The 24,878-nt window shown below is 39.1% G+C and overlaps 1 protein-coding gene across 1 annotated transcript in view; it reads left to right on the top strand.

Annotated features, from left to right (window-relative positions):
• The first annotated feature begins 6,991 nt into the window (after positions 1–6,991).
• MCM6 (minichromosome maintenance complex component 6) overlaps positions 6,992–24,878 on the top strand; it is a 28,695-nt gene continuing 10,808 nt past the window's right edge. The window contains exons 1-12 of the mRNA XM_069473177.1: positions 6,992–7,138; positions 10,157–10,303; positions 11,987–12,097; positions 13,195–13,444; positions 14,894–15,059; positions 15,310–15,455; positions 16,207–16,357; positions 18,902–19,043; positions 20,896–21,037; positions 21,707–21,814; positions 22,815–22,970; positions 23,585–23,713. Of these exons, the coding sequence (XP_069329278.1) occupies positions 7,032–7,138; positions 10,157–10,303; positions 11,987–12,097; positions 13,195–13,444; positions 14,894–15,059; positions 15,310–15,455; positions 16,207–16,357; positions 18,902–19,043; positions 20,896–21,037; positions 21,707–21,814; positions 22,815–22,970; positions 23,585–23,713 (1,755 nt within the window). The 5' untranslated portion in view covers positions 6,992–7,031. The remainder of the gene's footprint in view (positions 7,139–10,156; positions 10,304–11,986; positions 12,098–13,194; positions 13,445–14,893; positions 15,060–15,309; positions 15,456–16,206; positions 16,358–18,901; positions 19,044–20,895; positions 21,038–21,706; positions 21,815–22,814; positions 22,971–23,584; positions 23,714–24,878) is intronic.

Consider the following 24,878-nt stretch of genomic DNA (forward strand, 5'->3'; position numbering starts at 1 on the left):
TTTGAGCTGGACATTCTCCATTTGCCCTTCCCCTTTTGCTCTCACTCCCCCTTTCCACTCTGCTGTGTGCCCCAGGAGGCCAACCTCTATGGATACATAAACCAAGCACCCTTCCCAATGGCTTCTAGTTGGGTTTGGTCTTTTTTTTTTTTTTTTTTTTTTTTTTGAGACAGTCTCGCTCTGTTGCCCGGGCTAGAGTGCCGTGGCATCAGCCTAGCTCACAGCAACCTCAAACTCCTGGGCTCAAGCAATCCTCCTGCCCCAGCCTCCCGAGTAGCTGGGACTACAGGCATGCGCCACCATGCCCGGCTAATTTTATATATATATATATATATATATATATATATATATATATTATTTTTTTTTTTTAGTTGTCCATATAATTTCTTTCTATTTTTTTAGTAGAGACGGGGTCTCGCTCTTGCTCAGGCTGGTCTCAAACTCCTGAGCTCAAACAATCCTCCCACCTTGGCCTCCCAGAGTGCTAGGATTACAGGTGTGAGCCACCGCGCCTGGCCAGGTTTGGTCATTGGAAGGCACTAACCAGACAGATGGAGGGAGAAGAGAAAGGTCAGGATATTTATTATATTTTCTTTCTTTGCTGGACCACATTTTGACCGTGGATGCTTCCCTCTCTTGAAGGTCACAGCTCCCTCTCTACAACTATAGCTTCTTTTCAGCCCCCCATAGCTGCTCTCTTTGCTCCTTTAGGCCTAGAGGTGGTAATAGCTTCTTCCTACAGCTGATGGCTCTAGGGCACTTCTCCCATTCCTTTCTGGTTTCCTTTACAGCTTCCTGAATCTTTGTTTATGACAGCTTCAGAAAACTCTTCAAGCATATTCCCTTTGAGTGTGCTGTATCTTTCCCACCAGGACCCTGACCTAGATAGCTACTGTGTCGCACTGTTTAGGGAAAATTATATATATATATATCCAAATATGTAAATGCACTAAGAGGTCTGAAAGGATATAAACAGTAACATTTTTAAGCAGTTGCCTTTTTCCCATCTGCTTTTAAAGATAAGTAGATCACATATGTTGATGGATTATTTGGGCTTCAAAATAGTTATTCATTTTTCTAATTTAGTCAAATTTATTACAGCAATTTCCAAATTAACTACTCTACTTTTTAACATATTCAGTCAGATATATCTTTAGATGAGTACTCTTATAAATTGTTCTAACGAAGAGTTGATCATGCAGCAATTCATATTAAGAAATTGCTGATCAGAGGCAAGTTTCCGAAATTAAGTAAAATTAGCTGTTGTATTCTTTCTTAAATAGAGTAACTCAGGACCTGCTTTATGTCCTAACAGACTCCTGCATCTGGACTGTCACTGAGTCCCTGGGGATAACTAACATTTCCAGTTTGTAGGAAAGCCGTTGACATTCCTACTCAGCTGTAGTGCTGCTGACTGGTTATTGGCCATAGCCTCCACGTGTCCAACGTGATGTTTCCTTCAGAATCAGACCCAATTGAATTTTCCAGTTGTGAGAAGTAGTAAAATGCTAATTTTAATTTTAAAACTGTCACCAGAATATTTAACAAGGCAACATGATATTGGTGGGGCTAAACATGTATACAAAATGAATTTTAAAAATGTCTGTGTGGCTTTATCGTTTGAAATGCTGAGGATTCTGGGGGATTTTTTCTTTGTATTTTAAGGTGCTAGGAAAGTAAAACCTTTCCTGAATATTTTTAAGGAAATCTGTCATAAAAGGGCACCCTAAAGGAAGATCTGTTCACTGGAATTTTTGGTCTTTGCCTTTCTGTTTCTACAGCAGTACCTGCAGAATGCACTGTGCTGGTTTGATATTTGCATATTAAAGAGAGATTTCTTCAATAAATAACATTTTTATATTGCCCTACTTTTTATAAGACATTCAAAAAGTGTCACAATAATAATAATTTCCTAGTTTCTTTTCACCTTCGAAGTCTAGAATACATGGAACCAATAACTATTGAACAGAACCTTCAAAGAATACTCTTTGATCCATCTACATGGAGTGCTGTCAGGTTAGTGATACCAGAACAGGAGAGGACTCTTAAGCAAGTCCAGGCTGTGGTTCAAGCAACAGACCCTATGCTACTCATAGTATCTGTGGTGGGAAACAATGCCGTATGGAGTTTATAGGAAACCCCACTAGGAGAATCACAACATAAAGCCCTTTGGTTCTGGACCAAGGCTACATCATCTGCAGCAGAGAACTATACACCATTCAGAAAAGACCTTGCCTAGCTACAGGGCCCTGGTGGAGATAGAGCACCTGACCATAGGACATCAAGTGACCCTGCAGCCAGATTTTCCCATTGTGTGCTGGGTTCTGTCAGACCCATCAAGTTATAAGGGCCAAAAGCAATCCATCATGAGATAGTAGTTGCTACACTTAAGATTGGGCATGACTTGGGACTGGGCGTGAGTAGAAAAGGGCCAGTAAGCTTGGTAATCAAGGACTCCCAGAGTTCCATGTCGTCACCACTGTTGCATGTGTTCTCCTCAGCTCAAACTTATGGCCATGTTTTGGGGAGGTGGAGGTGGGAACAAAGGAGGCTCCCTTAAGACCAGGTGACAGAGGAGGAAAAGGGCCATGTTTGGTTCACAGTTGGGCTGACTTGGTAAGTGGCTGCTACTAGAACCACTCAAGAGTGGCCTTGAAGGACTTAAAAAAATCTTCCTAGTGGACAGTGCCTTAAGTTATCTATTTTATATGGAAAGAGAAGTGGCCCAAGATAAGAATACACCTACATTTGTGGATATTGGTGAATAGCCAGGTCAATTAGTCAGAGGCCTGGAAAGAGAAAGATTGAAAGTTTAGGGATAAGGAGGCTTGCCAAAAAAGCATGTGGATGGACCTATGGGAGTAAGAACAAAATGTAAAGATCTTTGTATTATCTGTTAATGACCACCAGAGAATATCCGCCGTGGATGAGGCACTGGTGGTCATCAGTCACTGAAAGGCTGGCACAATAGTCTCATGGAAGTAGGCAGGTGGTAGGCATGGAAGCTATGGGCCCAACTTGAGTTTCCACTCACCGACACTGATCTAGTTATTCTCACTGCCAAATGTCCTATCTGCCAGCAATAGAAATCAATGCTGAGCCCCCAGTATGGTACCATCCCTGGAGGAAACCAGCCATTCACTTAGTAGCAAATTGATGGCATTGGACCCTTCCAACCTGTAACAGCAATTCACCTTGAGCAGACTCAACACATATTCCAGGTTTTCCTTTTCTGCCTGAAAGGCCTCATTTAGCAGCAGTATCCCAGGGCTTACAAAGTTTGATGCACCATCATGGAATCCCACACAACTCAGTAAAGCAATAGGCACAATACCATGGGATATACTGATGGAGGAGGATGGCTCTTGGTTAAACACCTGTCTGTAGTCTTTCACGCCTAACCACAGGCGATAACAAAGACTTTACCTGGCAGGCCTCACAGGGAAAGGTGCTCTCTCCACTCCAGGCTTGGTGTACAGCCAGTGCACTGTGGTTTCTAAGGGAGTTGCAGGCAAGGACTCCGGGTGCCCTGGCCAGCCATGCTCTTCCCATATTTACATTCCTACCCTGGCATCTTGGTTCCTGGGTCTCTATCTGAGGTCCTCTTCATGTGCCTCTGCTAAGGCCTCCTTACAGAGGGAATGAGGGAGAACATTTAAGACACTTTTCTCCACTCTGACTTGGCACCCAGAACTTTTCTACTCCTCCCCTCTCCTGCTTCAGGGTCCATAAAACTGCCAGAGCCTTTTGCTCAAGCCCCCTACATCTGTGCCGATGCACCTGATCCACCACTGTGCCATTACATGGTGGAAATGAAACACAGGAGTCAGCGCTTTTTCCAGCTCTAAACTCTTGCTTTTATCATCACAGTAAGTGATTAAAGGCTTCACTCTTTCATTTTGGGCTTGTTGCTTTAATCAGCTACTCTGACAGCTCTCTCTCCCAGCTCAGCTGAGCTCCTGACACTGATCCTGTTACGTACTGTACCACCCAGGAGCTTCAAGTCTCATAGAGTGATAGAGGAGCATTTTGAAAAGAAACCTAAAATGTTAACAAATAATATTTATGCGTGGTACAATTTGAGGTGTTTCTATTGTCTTTTTGCTTCTATTCCTGCTTGTCTTCAATGAATGTGTATTATTTGCAATTGCTAAAATTTTCCTATAAAATAAGGAATCGATGGTCTTCAGCTCCCACTAGATTATCTCTTTTTAGAGTAAATATTCTAATTAGGATCCTTCATTTGTACTTTTATATTTTGATATCACTTTACACTTTATGTATTTTGGCATAGTTGCATATTACTCTGCAAATTGTAGTTGTATTCATTCGTATCCCGCCTCCATCCTTGAGTTGTATGTTTTTAATCACCTTTCCACAAACATGGCTGTCCACTGCATGACATCCCAACAGAAGGATGGACTGAAGGACAGCAGATGACTGAACGACAGAATGCACACACGTGATGTATCACAGAAGGAACCCATAGCAGCACAACCTCAGCTCTTTGTTCTTGTTTGTTCTCCTTAACCAATCCCCTGCCAAAGAATATAGGTTAGGTTATTTTCTCCCTCCCACCCACCTACACCTCAGTAGAAAGAAGTGCAATTAACATCTTCGTATGTATGTATTTCTGGAGGATAAATTTCTGGAAGGCTACTCCTGAGTGAAAAAGTATGAACATTTTCATAAACTACCAAATTGCTTTTCAGTTAGGTCGTAGCAATTTAATTCTCTTACCGATGTACATAGTGTTTTAATTTTAAGTGAAATAAGAATCTTAAGGCAAATGGATAAAGTTCTGACCTTAGAATTACAGGCTGTAGTCTGTCAGTGGGAAAGGATTATTTGAGCATTAGAAGGTTCCTGATGTCCCTAAAATCTCAACCATCTCCAAACTTTGCTCCATTCATTCATTTATTAAATTTGCTGTACAACAGATATTTACCAAGTACTACTCTGTGTCAGATACTGTGATAGGTACTAGTGATACCACAGTAAATGGAACAGACAAAAGTCCCTGCTTCTCATGGACTCTTACGTTCTAGGGGGCCAGCACACTGGAGTACACTGAAGACTTTGATGTAATTCATTCCTTCTTGACTTTGAGCCTCAACAAGTAAATTATTTCTATTATAATTTAGAGCCAAATAATTACCCACTGTTTCACAAAGAGATAAAACTCATCTCCTGGGCTTGAGATTGAAAATGAAAATTTCATATCCCATTCTTCAAGACATAAGATTCATACTCTTTATGTGCAGTTGTGGCAGGCTGCACAGGCATGTGGGTTGACCACATCTTTCATCAGCCCCAGGAGACATCCTAGAATAAATAGCAGACCGGTTTGTTGACAAGTGGCTCAGAAAAACATGCATTTGCAAACAGTTCAGGTGGAACTAAGTGAAACATTTTTCTGATCTGAATGCAAGTTATTCTGAAGTAATTAAACAAAAGGAAACATGAAACAAAAAAACAAAAACAGCCCATGCTGCTCTTAGCTGCTGCAGAGAGGATTGTATGAATGATGGCAGCTTTTTAGAAAGCATTTAGTTGCACAGTATGTGGCAGGCAAGAAGGAAGGCTAGTCTGATTCCTAGTATGACTTCAACTATTAGAATGTCCAAGGGTAGGGTGTGGGGGGAAGGGTTGTTATATTTGTAATTAACAGGATAGAAGAGGAAAGGAAAAACAGGAAAGAAAAGAGTGAGGCCTTTTGAGAGGATAAGGTAGAAATCTGGTTAGCAAACTGCTCCCAGATACCTTGTTGATCCATTCTTAGTGCACCAGGGTTGTGAATACCCAGGAAGCACTGTTGAGTCAGAGGTTCCTAAAATACAAACAAGTGAAGTCCAGTAGGTAGACAGAGTCTGGAGCTGGTGAAGGGTTGAAGGATACAGGGCCTCAAATGAGGAAATACATACAATTGCGGATACGCTACAGTATACCAGCAATGGACATTTTGGTTAAACCCTGTAAATATTAACATCTCGTGAATACTGTATGTGTACGTGTGTGTTCAAAGAATTATTTGAACTTCTGTCCACCCGGTTTGGCATTAAAAAATCTTTTAATATTCTGGAAGCCTCAAAAAATGGAAGTGGTCCAGGTTTCTTTTAATGTCTTGGAGGCCCAGAAAAAAGTACTGGTTGGTGAAACACTTTCAAAGTCATCAGCTCTCCGGAGTTAATTAAAGCCAGGGGAATATAGGGGGTCGCCCGAGAAAACTACTCAAGCGGGGAAAGAACTCTTGAATTATGACATTTACGGGAGTCGCGAAAGAAGAGGCGCCTAGAAAGGATGCTAAGCAGGGATGGCTGAAGAGATGGGAGAAAAATCAAGTGAAATGAAGTCAGGTAAAGATGGCCGAAGAGGGGGAGAGAACACCGGGAGAACGCAAGCCAATAGTGCGTTTTAAGAGGGGGATTAATCAAAGTGTCAAATATTTCGAAGACTTTCCTTGGTCAACACCACCAGAATAATTCTGCAAACTCGCCCAGGCACTGTTTATACATCTCTTTGACTCTTTTACAGGGTTTTATCCAGTGGTTTACAGTTTATTTCCTCTGACTAGACAGCAAAAGCAGAAAGTTTGAATCTTAATCATTTTTTTCTTCCATAGAGGCTTACTCCTACCGCTCAAATAATATCAGTAGAATGATGTGAAGAACTTTTGAAAAACCACCCGGACAAGGATCCGAGATTTTAACTTGCTCCAGCAGCCAAAAATACCCTCAGGGCACGCCCACACTGCGCAGACGCAAAGGCAGAACCCTAGCCACCTCGGGAAGGGCTTTGCATTTGGCGCGAAATCCCCGCTCAGTGGGCGGGGCTCTGGGAGGAGCCGCCGCTTATTGGGCAGGTTTGGCGCGAAATCCTCGACCTCCTGTGCCACGATTGGCTCCGGCCGCTCTGGTCGGGCGAGGGGCGGGGCGGCAGCGGCAGCGGCGCGCGCAAAGCGGCGGCCTACGGAAAAGAGCGACTCGTGGCACCCGAGCGTGGCGGAGGTGGTCCTTCAGCTCTAGGCAGCTATGGACCTCGCGGCGGCAGCGGAGCCGGGCGCCGGCAGCCAGCACCTGGAGGTCCGCGACGAGGTGGCCGAGAAGTGCCAGAAACTGTTCCTAGATTTCCTGGAGGAGTAAGTCGGCGAGTGCCCCCCCCCAACCCCCGCGCCCTCCCCGCCGCCGCCGCCGCCGCCTCCCGAGCCCGCGGTCTCCAGCAGAGCCGGGCAGTGTGGCCGGCGCGCGTTCGGGAACCGAGGGATCGCGCGCCCGGGAGGGGCGCCCTTCCCCACCCCCAACTTCAGGCTTCCGGCTAGGGGGCCGCGAGGGGCCTGGGGACTTTCGTGAGTGGAAACCATCTTGAGCTCTTCCTCAAACCCTTGTTGTGCCCAGTACCCTGTGGTCAGCGCTTTGCTTCTGTATTTATCGCTCCTGACCCGGTGATGATGAGTAACTGGTCCAGTGGGCCGCTCGGCGCGGCGGGGTGGAGCGGGAGGCGGAACTGGCAGTGAATCCTGGCAAATCCCTGTTGGACCAGACGACCAGGACCCTGGTGCTCGGGCCACCCAGGGCCCGGGCCACCCTTGGAGCTTGTGTTGGTGAAAGTTTTAGCATGAACGTTGTGATTTGATAGCTGCTCCGGGGCCGGGGGGAGCCCTGCCCTGCTAAGCTTACCTGAACATGCCCCCCGTTCTGCGTTCCTTTCTCTCGCTGCATCCTTCCATTCCTTTCCTTCCCCCTCCTCCCCTGTTTTGCCTTCTAGGCTCCTGGCCTCTCAGAACCCCCGTCCCTGGCTTGTTCCACCCACTAGTTACTTTTCTTAGATAGTGCAGATATACCACTGCTCTCCCTTAGAATGTGGACTCTGCTGCCTCCAGGATGAAGTGTGAACACTTTGAAATGTCTTATGAAATTCTTTTTATTATGGCAAACTATACATAACACAAATTTACCATTTTATCCATTTTTAAGTGTACAGTTAAGTGTCATTAAGTGTGTTCACCTTGTTGTGCGGCCATCACCCCCTCTCCATCTCCAAAACACTTTTTGTCTTTCCAAAGTGAAACTCTATGCGTATTAAACACTAATTCCGTTTTCCCTGCCCCCAGCCCCAGGCACCACCATTCTACTTTCTGTCACTATGGGTTTGACTACTCTAGGTGCCTCATATAAGTGGACTCACAGTTATTTGTCCTTTTGTGTTTGGCTTATTTCACTTAACATAATGTCTTCAAGGCTCACCTATGTTGTAGCATGCGTCAGAATTTCCTTTTTAAGGCCATATACTCACATTGTATATACAAGTTGAGTATCCCTTTTCCAAAATGCTTGAGACCAGAAGTGTTTCAGATTTCGGATTTTTTCAGATTTTGGAATATTTGCATTATACTTAACCACTTGCATCCTTAATCCAAAATGCTCCAGTGGGTACTATTTCCTTTGGAAATCATGTTAGCACTCAGAAAGTTTCGGATTTTAGAGCATTTCAGATTTTAGAATTAGGGATCCTCGACCTGTATATATGCTGCATAAATTGCTTATTCATCTGTCAATGGTCAACAGACATAGGTTGCTTCCACCTTTTGGCTATTGTGAATAATGCTGCTGTCTTATGAAATTTTGATATGCTTAAAACCATAATTTAATTTCTATTTCCTTATCTTTGGCAATGTTATTCTTTGCCTGGCAGCTCCTCATCCTTCAAAACCCAGCTCACACCTTTGTGAAACCTACAAACCTTTTAAGGGCAGCACTAATCCTTTTCCTGTTAGGTTTCCAGAGTGCCATTTTGCATACATCTAGGGCAGTGTGACTTATTACAGCTTTACTGTCAGCCACTTCATCTGGAATGTGAATCCCATCCTCAGCCCCACCTAGCCACCACACCACATTACAAAGGTCCTCAATAAATGCTTCACTTCAACAAATAATGTAAGTGCCTTCACTTTACCTTTCAGCTAGACGCTGGGGATAATGATAAACAAGATAAATAATCCCTGTACTTTTTCAGTGCTAACTCCCTCTCACAAAATCAACTTTAGTTTGCCATTGCTTATGAAATAAAGTTCAAATTTGTCACCACTCTTTGCAGTTTCATCTTCCATAACTAGCCCCAGTCATCATCCACACTCCTCCTATACCTTCTCTGACTTGGCTGCCTACTTGCAAACATCTATACCAGTCTCTCTACCACCTGTTTTTCTTTCAAATTTTTAACTCTTTCACAGGCTGAATTCCAGTGCCACCTTTTATATGTATGACTCTTCTAGATGTTCCTATAGGCAGAATTAGTTTATGTTACCCTACCACATTTCTTGTCCTTCTTGTAAGTAGGAACGTCTTTCTTACCGGTCTTGTTTACATTGTCTTTCTCCTTAGACAGGTAGATTGTCAACCCTTAGGACAAGGACAACACTGCCATTTTCAATTTCGGGTACCTTTGTCATAGTGCTTTGTACATAGACAATGTTTAATATTTAAAAGGGTCAGAACATGCTGTTTTTGGAGGAGGAATTGATGTTTTCCTCAAAACTAATCTGTATGTTGTTTAAAAGAACAGAAACTAAGTTTGTATGATATTCTGCTTGGCCTTTTGAAAAAAAAAATGCTAGCTTTATGTAATGTGTATATGTTTCCATTTTCCTGAGGTCTTGGGCAGTGAAGCACCTCATTTCTGTGTATTCTTAATTTTATTCTGCTTTTTAAATCTATGTTTTCAAATTCCCTATGGAAATTGAAACTTTGGATTTTAACCTGGATTTCCTGATTTAACACTTTCCAATCTTAATTACAAATAACAGTAATGAAAGAACAGTTGGTATTTGTTGGTTGGAAAATGTTAGGTCATGAAATTTAGTTTAAAATCCAGAAACCCAATTTTATTCCCAGTGTTGTGCAAATCACTTTACAGGCATTCTCTCATTTAATATTCACAGCAATTTTATGAGATACAGTGATGTCCTAACCTGTTTAATAAAAAGAGAGAGAGAATGTTTAGAGGGGATAAATAATTTGTTCCAAGTTGCAGAACTACTAAACATGGGTCTCTCTGACCCTAAAGCTGACCATCTTTAACCAATATAATGAATTATTGGGCATTCAGATTCTTTTTACTTCCTATTTCCTTGATTAGTCTGACTTGCGTGTATCCACAGGTTCCAGAGCAGTGATGGAGAAATTAAGTACCTGCAGTTAGCAGAGGAGCTAATTCGTCCTGAGAGAAACACTTTGGTTGTGAGTTTTATGGACCTGGAACAATTTAACCAGCAACTTTCCACCACCATTCAAGAAGAGTTCTATAGGTATGGGTGTATGAATCTTCTTTACTTTGAACAGGGTTGGAACTTGAGAAGGGCAGCTGTCGCAGTTACTTCCCTCTGAGAGGCCTTTTGATACTGCCAGTGGTCATTTTAGTCCTGCTCTGAACTTAATGTAGGCCTTTGTGAAGCTGAATTTTTTTTTCATATGCAACTGTTTAAAATCGGCTTTCTGTATAGTTTTCCCAAGAGGAAAACTGTACTTATTTTTGACAGACACTTAGTGCTATTTTATGTCGTTTGATTAATCCTTTTCCCCCCAGGAATAGGTGTTTGTGTGGGTCCTATGCTTGCACCAGGGATATCTTTACAGCAATAACACTGTTGTTCTTCTTGTTCCTTAAAGTTCAAATTGTTTTTCCAATTGTGAAAGTAATGTGTGTATATTTTAGAAAGTTTAGCAAATAGAGAAAAGTAGAGAGAATTAAGTCATCTGTACACTTGCAATCCCACCACTTACTGATAACCACCATTAGCAAGTCTGCTGCAGCAAGAACCTTCCAAGTTTACAAGTGCAGAGTTTTGTAAGGATCTTCTGTCACATTTTGATGTCCTTCTGTGTGTATGTAATTATTCAGTGTCATATAAAATTTCTTGAAAACATTTTATAGCTCTAATAGTATTTTTTGGTAGAAAAGTGTTTAGAGATTATGTTTAATAACTTAGGCTTTTGTTTTGTTTTTGTTATATACAACAAGAAACATCTTATTACACGAATCTTTGTTTGCATTTGGACTAAATAAATGTGACAATCTGTGGAAATATAATCAGGTTAAAATAAACATTGTGGACAGTCATGAAAGAAAAATGAAGACCCAGGGATAAGGAGACACAGTCCTAGTCTTTTCCTGGTAGACTGGGAGATGGAAGACTTGTCTCCATGTTTCTAGTCCTAGTTGTCCATCGAGAGCAGTTGGAGGGATAAGCAGCAGAGTTTATTTTGAAAGCATGTAGAGGTAAAAGCTGTGTTACTGACAAGTGAGAGATGTAGAAAATCATGCCTGGTGGTAGTAGTGGCTGTGCCCTACCTCATGCACAAGACACACAGCGGTTCTCTCTACTGAAAGTAGCTGTTTTTCAGAGGACTTTCAGATCCCACTGCTTAAACAAGTCAAGCTGCAGCAGCTATTGGGAATACACTTGAGTATAGCCAGTCAAATGGAGCTTTTTGCCAGTTTATTCTCACATTAGTACACAGACTTCTCCCTTGTCCTCATCCATTTCTTATCAATCAAAAATGAAACAAAAAATAAACTAGGACTCAACACCAAACAGGAGGCTGCCTAATTAGGTTGTAAGACCGTCCAGAGAAAACCCAAAGTATTGATCTTAATAGTGACAAGATGATTGTTCAGGTAAAATCTTTTTGGACAAAGGACTCGCCTACAGTGTGTGGGTGTTAAATGATAAAGATAATTGATATTCAAGTATGGTGTTTTATCTTTGGTGTTTCTATTTGTGGTAAGATAGGACAGGATTGAATGAGGCTTCTATACCTAGACTAGATAACAGAGAAGTGTCCTGGACAGTTAGTTCTAAAGCTTGGTTATAACCAGATGAAATTCCTTAGTCTCAGCTGTTGGCAGGCATGAAAAGGGTAGGAGGTTTTGGTAGATCTCTAAGGTGTCAGTTGACTTTTTTTGGTATTTTTATCTGTTTATTTTTCAGAGTTTACCCTTACCTGTGTCGGGCCTTGAAAACCTTCGTCAAAGACCGTAAAGAGATCCCTCTTGCCAAGGATTTTTATGTTGCATTCCAAGACCTGCCTACCAGACACAAGTAAGAAAGCCTTCTTTGGAAGAAAAGGAATTCACCCAATAGTATAAATACCACTTAATTGACAGAAAACTTGGGAGGTTACCTCAATCTGCTACTAGCTGGCTCTTTAACATCACACTTTTATCTCACTGGGCCTCAGTTTTCTCATCTGTAAAATCCTACAGCTTAGGTTTTCTACCTAAATCATGCAACAGGTAGGTTGTTGCTGCAAAATTACTTTTTCATGGTTGGTAGCGACAAGAATTATAAAAAGAGTACTTAAAAAATTGATGCTCTGAAAGAGTTACCAGTTACCCAGAAAGTTTAGTTTTGGAGAAACATGTTTTCTATGGAGATGGGATTGGAAGTAAGTGAAGTGAAGCAGATTCTTAGGATTGTCACCTTTTAGGGCACCTTTAGGGGAGTTTGGGGGAAAAAATTTGTCAAATGAGAAAATATGAAAAATGACAACAGTTGCAGAAATTCATGAATCCTAACCTGTTTAAAAAAAAGAGAGAGAAAAAATGTTTAGAGGGGATAAATAATTTGCTCTTTGGAAGTTTTTGTCAGCTTAAATGCATAATTTTCAAACACCCCTTTAGCAGTTATTTCAAGATAAATTTACCCGAAGAAATTGAAGCAATATTTTGAAAATTTAAACTACTAAAAGTACTTTATAAAATTACCTGATTATTTCATATATAATGGATTTATAAGTAATGAAGTGTTTCTGAACTTCTGAGTATAAAATTTTTTTCCATGATAACTTTATTATTAAAGTAACACATGCTTTTTTAGAAATGGTAGGTAAGCAAAAATGTACTTGCATTTAAAACCAAACTGGGATCATTCTGTTTTATAATTTTAATTTTTGTTTCTTTGGTGTCCTTTATTTAGTTTATATTTACCCATTTATATATTTTGTGGTGAATGCATGTACATTGTATAATTTAGGAATGGGCATGTTGACTAAATTGTTCTTACAGGAGAATCCAGAGAATACCTTGGCTCTTAATTTTTCGTAAGCATAAACTATTATTGAATATCCCCTTGTTATGATGGAATGATCTCTTATTGGGAAATGAATATTTCCTGATGGGACATTTGTCTTTAAACAGGATTCGAGAGCTCACCTCATCCAGAATTGGTTTGCTTACTCGCATCAGTGGGCAGGTGGTGCGGACTCACCCAGTTCACCCAGAGCTTGTGAGTGGAACTTTTCTGTGCTTGGACTGTCAGACAGTGATCAAGGATGTAGAACAGCAGTTCAAATACACACAGCCAAACATCTGCCGAAATCCAGTTTGTGCGAACAGGAGGAGATTCTTGCTGGATACAAATAAATCAAGATTTGTTGATTTCCAGAAGGTTTGTATTTACTTCTGTTTAGATCAGATTCAGCCTATGCTACTCATTGACTCCTTGGCCCTTGCAATAGCTTATTTAATGGTAAACTCAATTTTTATGTAAATTAAACATTATCAAAAGTGACCACTAACTTTAAGCTTACACTAAAACTTTTAATGTAAATTTCAACTGTCAGTATATACATGTATTTTGACCTTTAATAACTTGGATTGGAAGGTCCTTCAGACTGACAAGATGTATTTATCAAAGAACAAACAATAACTATATTATTATTATTATGAACTGGAGTTAAGAAAATTTTGAAGAAATAGCAACTTCTTAATGTAAGACTTCAATTTGGTGGAAAGGAAGGAGGAAGACATGAATAAAAAGATAGTCTAGGATGGAAGCAGTGAGGATTATCATGATTGAAGTAAAGGAACCAAATTGGAATTATTTGAGAGATCATTTGATATGAAACTTGAAGGTACCTAGACCCTTAAACCTCAGGCTGAGAAGTTCAATCTTTAATAAATAGTGGGGTAGGTGGAGATGGGGTGGGTTTCTTTCTTTTCTTTTTCTTTTTTTTTTAGGAAACCTAATAGGACAGTGGTATATAGTATTTAACAGAAACTATTGGCACTTGTAGTTACGTGCGTGAGAGGTGATAGGTGGAAGCAGAAAGAATGTAATAACTTTATGGGGTGTGCAAAGAGGAAAGAAAAGTTGCAGCAGCTTAAGTATGGAAAATAAATAATATTAAATTCAGTCTTTAGTCCTTACTTAGCTTTCTTATATTAACCTTGTAAGTTTTAAGAACCTTGTAAGAAGCACATATTCTACCAATAGCTTTAGGTGAGAGATGCTTTATATTTTTAAAAGAACATGATATAACAACCAAATATAAAGTATGAATTTAGATTGGGTCTTGGTTTGGGAGAAAAAGCACAACTGTAACAAAGGACGTTCTTGACAATTGAGACATTTGAAAATGGATTAGATAATAGAAAATAAGTAATTTTATGGAATTAAATAGTTTGATTCTCTTGGTTGTGATGACGGTATCATAGTTACATAGGAGATTGTCTTTATTCTTAGCGATGAGTGCTAAAGTATTTAGGTGTGATGTTTCTTGATGTTTACAACTTCTTTAAAATACAAAATTTAGGAGAAGATGAACACAACAGAATTTACAGAGTCATTTTGAACAGAGAGGGAAAAAAAAATATTTTTTAATGAGTAAGAGTGAAGTTTTTTAATACATGTAATCTCTTACCAAATTGAACTGTTTTGATTAAAAGAAGTTTTAGGGTAGGTGATTTTTAGGGTGAATTTTGATACATGTGAAAAGTCTGCTAACGGGTTAAGATAGTTTAGAATATGTCAGTATTTGTGGCATTTAATTTAGATAGTATGACATGTGAAAGGGATCTCTTCTCATTCTTGGCTGTTTATTTGCCTTTGTTACAGGTTCGTATTCAAGAGACTCAAGCTGAGCTTCCTCGAGGGAGTATTCCCCGAAGTTTAGAAGTAATCTTGAGGGCTGAAGCTGTGGAGTCAGCTCAAGCTGGTGACAAGTGTGATTTTACAGGGACACTGATTGTTGTGCCCGATGTCTCCAAGCTTAGCACACCAGGTCAGTAATCTGTAGCACAGATTTAACAAATTCTCAGTTACCTGAACTGCACGGTATCTAGTGTGTCTCATCTCCCATGTCTTCTTTTTGTCTACCAGTCAGAAAGTGAGCAAGGAAGTGTGGTGAGAATAAAAACAAATTGATTTTGCTACAAAAGGTGCTATTCTGAAAGTTTTGAAAGCTTAAGCAATTTAGGTTCTCGGCGCCCTAATACTTGAGCTGCAAAACAGCCTGTCATTCACTCTTGCAGGAGCACGTGCAGAAACTAATTCCCGTGTCAGTGGTGTTGATGGATATGAGACAGAAGGCATTCGAGGACTCCGAGCCCTTGGTGTCAGGGACCTTTCTTACAGGCTGGTCTTTCTTGCCTGCTGTGTTGCACCAACCAACCCAAGGGTGAGTCTTAATTGAATGGCAAAGCTTAAGAAAGACCTCCCCTGCAGCTGCCACAGAGTTGCGGCCTTCTGAAGACATCTGAGTTTAAAGGTGTTAAAAGTAGTGAATTAGGTTGAGAATTTGCTCCTTTGGTTTTAAAACTAAATCCTTTCATGTCTTTCTGACTTTGAAGAAGTCTTGTTTTCATACATAAGAGGTTGCACTGCCTTAAGTGCAGTGGTACAAATTATCCATGTTGTTTTTTAAGTATCATACTTCTTCTGTTACACTCCTGGAGGAAAGTACAAATAAAATGACAGTAATCTGGGAAGTAAATTGCTATTTCTAAGAGTGATGGATTCCTCACAAGATTGTTGCTAACTTGATTCTTTGTTCTATATGGGAAAGAGTTTGGGAAATGATGGAGTATTGGGAAAAGAAGGGGGTGAACATAATATTCTGTTACTTTATTTGCATCTTCATATCAGTGATTAACATTTACTACGGCTCATCTCTTGAGTATTCATATTCATTTAAATAGTGATATAAAAACAGTGATGGTAGCTTTTTTTATTTTTAACTCATTGGACAAACCCTTAAGCATCTTCATTAACTAACAGTTTACTAGTTGGGGAGTTTTTAAAAAACCTTTATAGTCAACAAATTGTGAAGTTAACCTCCCAGACTATGTTTTATTTGTAATGAACTTTTTTCTGTACCCTATTTTAGCTGCTTCTATACTAGTAATTCTTCCTTTGTTTTCCACCCTCAGTTTGGAGGGAAAGAGCTCAGAGATGAGGAACAGACAGCTGAGAGCATTAAGAACCAAATGACTGTGAAGGAGTGGGAGAAAGTGTTTGAAATGAGTCAAGATAAAAATCTATACCACAATCTTTGTACCAGCCTCTTCCCTACTATACATGGTAAGAGGTCTAGCCATTGGTGGCATAAACTTGAAATCAAAATTGATTATTAATGGCAAAAACTGATTTCTCAAAGCACAGAAATCAGATCATGAAAGTTTTTTAGTGGATTTAGAAGGAAGGGATCATTTACAAAAGGACAACCATGATATTCCACTTACATGAGGTACCTAGAATAAGCAGAGTCATAGAGACAGAGTAGAATAGAGGTTATCAGTGGCTAGGGGAATTAAGGGAAATGGAGAGTTACTGCTTAATGGATAAAGTTACTGTTTGGGATAATGAAAAAGTTTTGGAAAGGGGTAGTTGTCACAGTTATACATCATAATGTACTCAATGCCATTGAACTATACATTTAAAATGGTTACATGGTAAATTTTGTTATGTATATTTTACCACAGGTTTTTCAAAAGGGAAAAAGAATTTAGTCTTCTTTTTCTGGTCTTGGGATCTTTTTGAGAGACAGGGTATTGCTGTGTTGTCCAGACTGTACTCCAACTCCTGGGTTCAAACAATCCTCCTGCCTCAGCCTCCCTAGTAGCTGGGATCAGAGGCACACACCACTGTACCCGACTCTTGTTTTTCTTTTTAATTTACAGAGTTAGAGATTTCATGATATTTCTTGGTTATCTATACTTTAGCAGTTCCTTTCACATTTTCCTGACTCTTGGTTGCTAGGTGTTCACTATCAGTCATTAAATGCCCTTTGTGTATTGAAGGATATGACTAAACTTTTGGGCCTAATGCTTTATCCTTGAATTCTTCCATCCTTGTCCTTCATACTCAATTGAGGTTATGTTAAGAACTCATAAGATTTTTGGGTATTTCTTTTAGGTATATACTTTCAATCATTTAAAATTAATTTTTTTTCTATCTCAATATTTTAGTCAATGAAATAACTGAAACCCTTTACGTTAATATTTTATGGATTTTAGAGCATCTCTCCTTATAAGGAGCAGGTGTTATATTTTTATGCTGCTTTCCTCCTCCCGTAAATTATTGCTGCATAACCCCAAAATTTAGTGGCTTATAAGAACAAACGCTATCTCAACAGTCAGTGAGTCAGGAATTTGTGAGAGGCTTAGCTGAGTGGTTCTGGCTTAGTCTTTCATGAGGTCGCAGGTCAGACATCAGCGGGAGCTGAGGTCATCTGATTGCTTGACAGGGGCTCATTCAGGTAGCTTACCATAGTACTAGTTGTTAACTGGAAGCTTCTTCCCTTGCCACATGAATCTCTCCTATAGGGCTGTTTGGGTATCTTCTTCACAACACGGCAGATGCTTCCTCCAGAGCATGTGGTCCAAGAGAGCAAGTAAAATGCCTCTCATGACCTAGTGTCAGAAATTACAGACCTCACTTTCACCATATGCTATTTATTAAGCAAGTCACTACGTCCAGCCCACACTTAACAGGAGAATTAAGTTCCATCGCTTAAAGTGAGGAGTGTCAAAGAATTTATGGACTATTTCAACACCACCATGCCCCTAACACATTTTGTTTCATTAGTCATAAGTCAGAGAAGTTTTGTTTGTGGAATGGATTTTTAATTTTCTACTTTTAAGGAATGCTTTGTATAAATTTGCCTAGCACTTTATTGATGGAGTTCACAAAGAGTCGATAATTCCACAGAAAAATGTTTAATAGCACAGTGTTCTTTTTTTAAGAAAATTGTATGTTTCCTTCTTACATTAGATTTACGAACAGCTCGTAGAGACAGCTCTAAATTTCATTTAGCATCTTATTTAACCCATACTAATTCAATTAGCATGTATTTTTGCAGTGCTGTTCACATAGGTGATACAAAAGAAGTGTCGTGGGCCATTTCCTCATACTCTCGATGAAACTATAAGAGCTGCCATTAGAAAAAACTAACAAGGCCAGGCCAGTGGTTCATGCCTATAATCACAGCACTTCAGGAGGCCAAGGCAGGAGAATTACTTGAGGCCAGGAGTTTGAAACCAGCCTGGGTAACATAGCAAGACCCCGTCTCACAAAAAATTTAAAACTAGGCCGAGAGTGGTGGCACATGCCTGTAGTCTGAGCTACTTGAGAGGCTGAGGCAGGAGGATCACTTGAGCCCAGGAGTTTGAGGTTGCAATGAGCTATGGCAATGCCTCTGTGCTCCAGCCCTGGTGACAGAGCAAGATCCTGTCTCTAAACAAAAAAGAAGAAAGGACTAGCAAATGTGGTAGGCTGTGGTGGACATAGCTATAGTTTATGGGGAGAGATCTTTGAGGGCTAAGGCATTAGTAAAGGCTTTCTGTAGGAAGTAGGACTTACAGACAAGGAGTGGCTCTTAGGATGGTGAGCACCAGCATCTGTGACATCTGTGGTGCGGGAGAAAACACTGGAATAGTGATTAGGTGACTAAGTCCACAGAGCAAGAACCAAGATCAGAAGCCAGGTGTTCTTACTCCAGTTTTATGTTTTGTTTTCAATGTCTCTGCCTTTTGGTTGTTAAACATGTCTTTGTAGTTTCTTCTGGAATTAATTAACTTCATGTTGAAAGATGGGTTTTTTATCTGTAGCTTCTTTTCATTTCAGGCAATGATGAAGTAAAACGGGGTGTCCTGCTGATGCTCTTTGGTGGTGTTCCAAAGACAACAGGGGAAGGGACCTCTCTTCGAGGGGACATAAATGTTTGTATTGTTGGTGACCCAAGTACAGCAAAGAGCCAGTTTCTAAAGTAAGTGTTTGCCTGAGGTGGTAGAACCAAAAAAAACAACGTACGTAGTTCCCAAGCTTGCTGTACTACCAGGAATGCCTTTACTACAGTGGGAGGAGTGTAAATGATGTGTTGAATATATAACTCATAGATTAAATACTGTTAATTTTTTAATAGGGAAAAATTTCCTATAATCCCACTCTCATATTGAACTCTTTTATCTTTGTATAAGCCTTTGAATACATGAATTTGTATTTTCATTATTGTAAATCACAGTATCCATATTTTTAATTTTAATTTACCCTAAACATTTTTCCATGTTTCTTTATTTTCAGTTATCTTTTTGTTGGTGTACTATAACTTACAAAATTATTTCTCTAGCCCTATTACACAATTAACAGGGTAGTTTTCTATAGTGATTGGAGCTATTCATACAGTGAACATCATAATGTATATACATCTTTTTTGTTCCCTTTGGGTAAATTCCTAGGCATAGGATTGCTGTTACAAAGAATACCAATATCTATAAGGTTTTTAGATAAGACACACTGTCCAAAAGCAATGCTACGAGATATTTTGTGCTAACTTTATCAGCATGAGCACTATTTTTGCTTATTTTTAGAAGCTATAAGTACTTTCAAATTTGTAAGAAAATTAGGTCTCAAAAGCAACCAGTTTCTGAGCACTTGCTATGTTGTTAGTGCTTATATATATGTATGTTATGTCTTATCCTAGCAGCACCCAGACAGGCATGTGTTATTATCCCCTTGACTAGTGCCATCAGTATAATGTTCAATAGATGTGACAAGAGCAGACATCCATGTCTTCTTCCTGATCATAGGGGGCAAAGCATTCAGCCTTTCATCTGATGTTAGCTGTTGGTTTTCACAGATGCCCTTATCAGGTTAAAGAAAACTCTTTATCGAGTTTGTGAAAGTCTCTTCTGTTCCTAGTTTGTTTAGTTCTTATCATAAAAAGGTGTTGGTTTTGTCAAATGCTTTTTCTTTAAATCTATTTAGATGATCATGTAGTTCTTATCCATTATTAATATGACATATTGATTGCTTTTCACATGTTAAGCCAGTCTTGCATTTCTGGAATAAATCCATATCTAGTTTTGTCTCTCTCTCTCTCTTTTTTTTTTTAATTGCAAGACTTTCTAATAGATCATTGTTGCTAAACTGTTTATTATTAAACTTCTTTTAAAATTGATACTTTTGTCACATATTAGCTTCATTTTCCATTTTATAGGCATGGATTTTATTTTTTAGTGATAGGGTCTTGCTCTGTCGCCCAGGCTGGAATGCAGTGACGTGATCATAGCTCACTGCAACCTCAAACTCCTAGGCTCAAGCTATCCTCTAGCTGCAGCCTCCAAGTAGCTTGGGACTATAGGCTCATGCCATGATGCCCAGCTAATTTTTCTATTTTTAGTAGAGTTGGAGGTCTCCCTCTTGCTCAGGCTGGTCTCAAACTCCTGAGCTCAAGCAATCCTCCCACCTCGGCCTCCCAGAGTGCTAGGATTACAGGCATGAATCACCATGCCCAGCTGATTAATTTTTTAAATTTTTTTAGAGACCGAGGTCTTGCTGTGTTGCCCAAGCTGGTCTGCCTTCCAAAGTGTTGGGATTATAGGCTATAGCCACTGTGCCTACCTGGGAGTGGATTTAAATCCATTTAAAAAGCCAAAGGAGATAGATTTCCGATTCAGTCTGGCCTGTTTCTTTATGAATTGCTTATGCTTAATGCCACTCTTAGATGTTCTTTCAGAAATTTAAAGTCTTCATTGACATAACCCCTGTCAGCTGATATTCTTTGGAAGGGCACTTTGTAGTCACATATTAATGAGTGTTTATATGATAACCTTGAACAGGCATGTGGAGGAGTTCAGCCCCAGAGCCGTCTATACCAGTGGCAAAGCATCCAGTGCTGCTGGCTTAACAGCAGCCGTTGTGAGAGATGAAGAATCTCATGAGTTTGTCATTGAGGCTGGAGCTTTGATGTTGGCTGATAATGTAAGAACATTTTACAGTCTTGGATATAAAGAAGTCAGAATACCCCCTACCCTATCAGTGAAGGTGTATAAGTTTCTGTTAAAAAGATGTCCTTGTAAAAAGAGCATTCTTTAGTAAATAATTTATAATTTTGTTAACCTAGAATTTGAGACTATCATCATTGGTCAGCATTTTCTGAGCTTCTCTAGAATGTCTTACCTACCTTGAACATGTGTGGTTGCTGTGACTAGTACTTCCAGCATTTTTTCCTTTCCAGAACATGACACCTTTCCGAGTAGGTGTAGGCATGGACACGTGCTGCATTTTATGTGTATTTGACATAGATGGATTTGATCTGTGGATACGTATAAATTGTAGATGTAAAATCAATCCTGAGGTGACCCAGAATGTCTTGACACTGGGGTTTACACAAGGTTTTGATGTTAAGTAATAGTGTAGTAAGTATATATTTTTAGTTCTGCTCTTAATTTTAAAGTCAGTCGTGTGGTTCCTCCTAGGCCTGGGATCTATTGAATTATCTTGCTTAGAAAAAGGAATAAAGAATGCTTACTTACCTATCTTCTACTTGTGTAGAGAATAGAAAGGTCTCTGTGGTAGCAAACTTTGTGAGTTTACTTGTGATTTTACATCTGAAAGGTAGTTTCTTAGGCTAGGTTTGTTTGTTTACAGGGTGTGTGTTGTATTGACGAATTTGATAAGATGGACGTGCGGGATCAAGTTGCTATTCATGAAGCCATGGAGCAGCAGACCATTTCCATCACTAAAGCAGGAGTGAAGGTAGGTGCGTCCACTTATGTTCCACGGCATCGTGCCCTCGCCTTGTAGACTAATGTGGTGTATTAGAGAAGTTTACCTGCATAAAATTCATTATTTCAACATGTAATGCTGTTCATTAAAATGGAAAATACAGCCTTGAGAATTATTAATTCAAACTATAGGTATTGCTTAGGGTACTATGTAAATGTGTTGCTATGATAGAAAGTAGAGGAAGTACTGGTGACATTTTTAGCATTTTCACGTCTCAAAATTTCCATGAACAAAGCTTATATTTCTTTAGATAAAGCATGCTTCCAATTATAACAAAAATAACCAAAGATCAATAGATTATGTATTTATTTATCTATTTTGGTCAACGGATTACTTAAATGAAAGTAATTAAGTACAGTATTATAATCAATGTGAGGGAGAATTAAACTTTTTAAAATAAAAGCAACAGATTCAAGTACTTAAGAAAAACTTAAGCAGTACACAAAGTATAAATTAAAAGAAATCTTTCCCTGCAACTCCCAGCACCAGTAGATAACTAAAACGTTATCTATTGAGTTTGTGCCCCTTTTAGGAATAAAATAAGCATAATATGTATAGTTTCATTCCTTGCTCATTTAATGCCATAATTTTATTTTGACAATCTTTCCATACCAGCCCGTATTAGATTAACTTGGGATTTTTATTACTCCATGGTATTACATGTTCCACAGTTTGGTTCTTTAGACTCTTGTAGAGTGACATTTGGGTCATTTTCAGTCTTTGGAATTACAATCAGTATTGTAGTAAACATCCTTGAATACAACATCTTCCTGTACCTAGCTGCGAGATAAATTCTAACAAATTGATGGCCTAAAGGGGAGTTGCTATTTATTAATACATGAAAAAGGATATCTAGTTATTTTGGTTTGCATTTAGTGAATTATGGGTAAAATTGAACATTTTGTCATGTGTTTATTGGCTAGTCCTGATGTCTTTTTAAATCTGTCACAATTATTTCATTTGTGGTCAGGCTACTCTGAATGCCAGAACGTCTATTTTGGCAGCAGCAAACCCAATCAGTGGACACTATGACAGATCAAAATCATTGAAACAGAATATAAACTTGTCGGCTCCCATCATGTCCCGATTTGATCTCTTCTTTATCCTTGTGGATGAATGTAATGAGGTAACCACATGAGCTGTCCCTCAGCTTCCTTTTTTATTTCCAATTTGAGTTATTGAGTGAGACGGGGCTGGAGGATACACTGCTCAACAGCTGGTACGTGTGTGTGCACTAACCTTTCATTTCCCTCCAGGTGGCATGGGATTGGGCAAAGTGTTTAATAAGCAACTCAAAATAAAGTCATTTGAATTGCTGGCTCCACTTGAGTGTGTGGAGGAATATTAAAGTTTTTGTTTTTGTTACTCTTTTTTAATTCTCAAAAAAGAAGGAAACAAATTACACTTAACACCCAACCACGCACTTCAGGATTTTTTATAACATTTTTTGTTTTGCTGGTTAGTGTTTTGTTGAGTGGAAAATTATAGTTTACTTGGATTCTAACATGTTAGTTTATTAGAGTTATTTGTATTTAGACTTAAAAATTTTTAACAACATGGTAAGTTTGGTTTTAATCAGTCTGTTCCCACACCTTCCTCAGAAACTTAGTAGGTATTAATACTTCTTTCAGTGGCACATTGGAGCTTATTTTTAGCTGTAAGTCATTTGCCTATTGCCTGGGCTAGTCCAGAGTAGATATTTCTGTGACTGATTGAAGCTATTTTCTTGTTCTGAATTAGGTTACAGATTATGCTATTGCCAGGCGCATAGTAGACTTGCATTCAAGAATTGAGGAATCAATTGATCGTGTCTATTCCCTTGACGATATCAGGAGGTATCTTCTCTTTGCAAGACAGTTTAAACCCAAGGTAACCAGCCCTTTTGTACTGGAATAAGTCATAATGGTTATATTAAAGTAGAATTTAAACAAATGTGTTATGTAGAAATTAACTGAACCTGTAATCTACCTAATGTGTTGTTTTTTTTTAAAAAAAAATAGCAATTTGTTGCTTTAAAGAGGGTTGAAATAACTTTTTATTTTTATTATTAATAAATATTAGTTGGGTTTTTTTGTTTGTTTGTTTGTTTGTTTTTTGAGACAGAGTTTCACTCTGTTGCCCAGGCTGGAGTGCTGTGCCATAATCATAGCTTACTGTAACCTCAAACTCCTAGGCTCAAGTGACCCTCCCACCTCAGCCTCCCAATAAGCTAGGACTACACGTGTGCACCACCACACAGGCTAATTTTTTTTATTTTTTGTAGAGATAAGGTTTCGCTATGTTGAGCAGGCTGATGTTGAACTCTTGGCCTCAAGCGTTCCCAAAAGTGCTAGGATTACAGGCTTGAGCCACCATGCCCAGGCTTTGTTTTTTTTTTTTATCTGACCTTTAAAAAATCTGAATAATTCCATATATTTTATTTGTTAGTTGCTAATAAAAAGATTTTTATGGGGGAAGAGTTTTAGACAACTGAATAAAGCTAGGGCATGCTTTTATTTCAACCATTACTAAGAATCTTAAAATTGTTCATGTGCCTAAATCTATAATCTACTGAATGTTATTGAATTTTCCTTTGAAGGAAACATTGTATTGTTCTAGGTTATTGTGATGACTATAGATTACTATTTTACAGGAATTGAAATTGATATAGTGTATTGAACTAAATTTGTACTGGACACAGGATACTTACCTGGACATTTATTTTTAAAAATAAACTTCCATAGTGTGCATCTGTTTTGTTGCTTGGTGCTTTCCTAAAATAAGATATGAAAAGGGAAAAAATTGTTTCGTTTTGGTTGAGGTTTTTACAATATTGTCTGACTTGACTTTTGGGAGTTATCCTTAGCTATTAATTATCCATCATCTTCACTTATTTGTGAATTGAAGTTGGCTCTCACTGTCCCAGAAGAAATTTAGTTATATAAAATTAGGACTGTGGGTGACTTTTGTGTAAAAAGGCATATGTTCTCTATGACTACTGGTCCCTCTGTGACCTTGGCATGCTTCCTTAATATGCTGAGTTCCTTGCTCTGAA

The sequence above is a fragment of the Eulemur rufifrons genome, chromosome 1 (genome assembly GCF_041146395.1).
Source record: "Eulemur rufifrons isolate Redbay chromosome 1, OSU_ERuf_1, whole genome shotgun sequence".
Classification (NCBI taxonomy): Eukaryota; Metazoa; Chordata; class Mammalia; order Primates; family Lemuridae; genus Eulemur; species Eulemur rufifrons.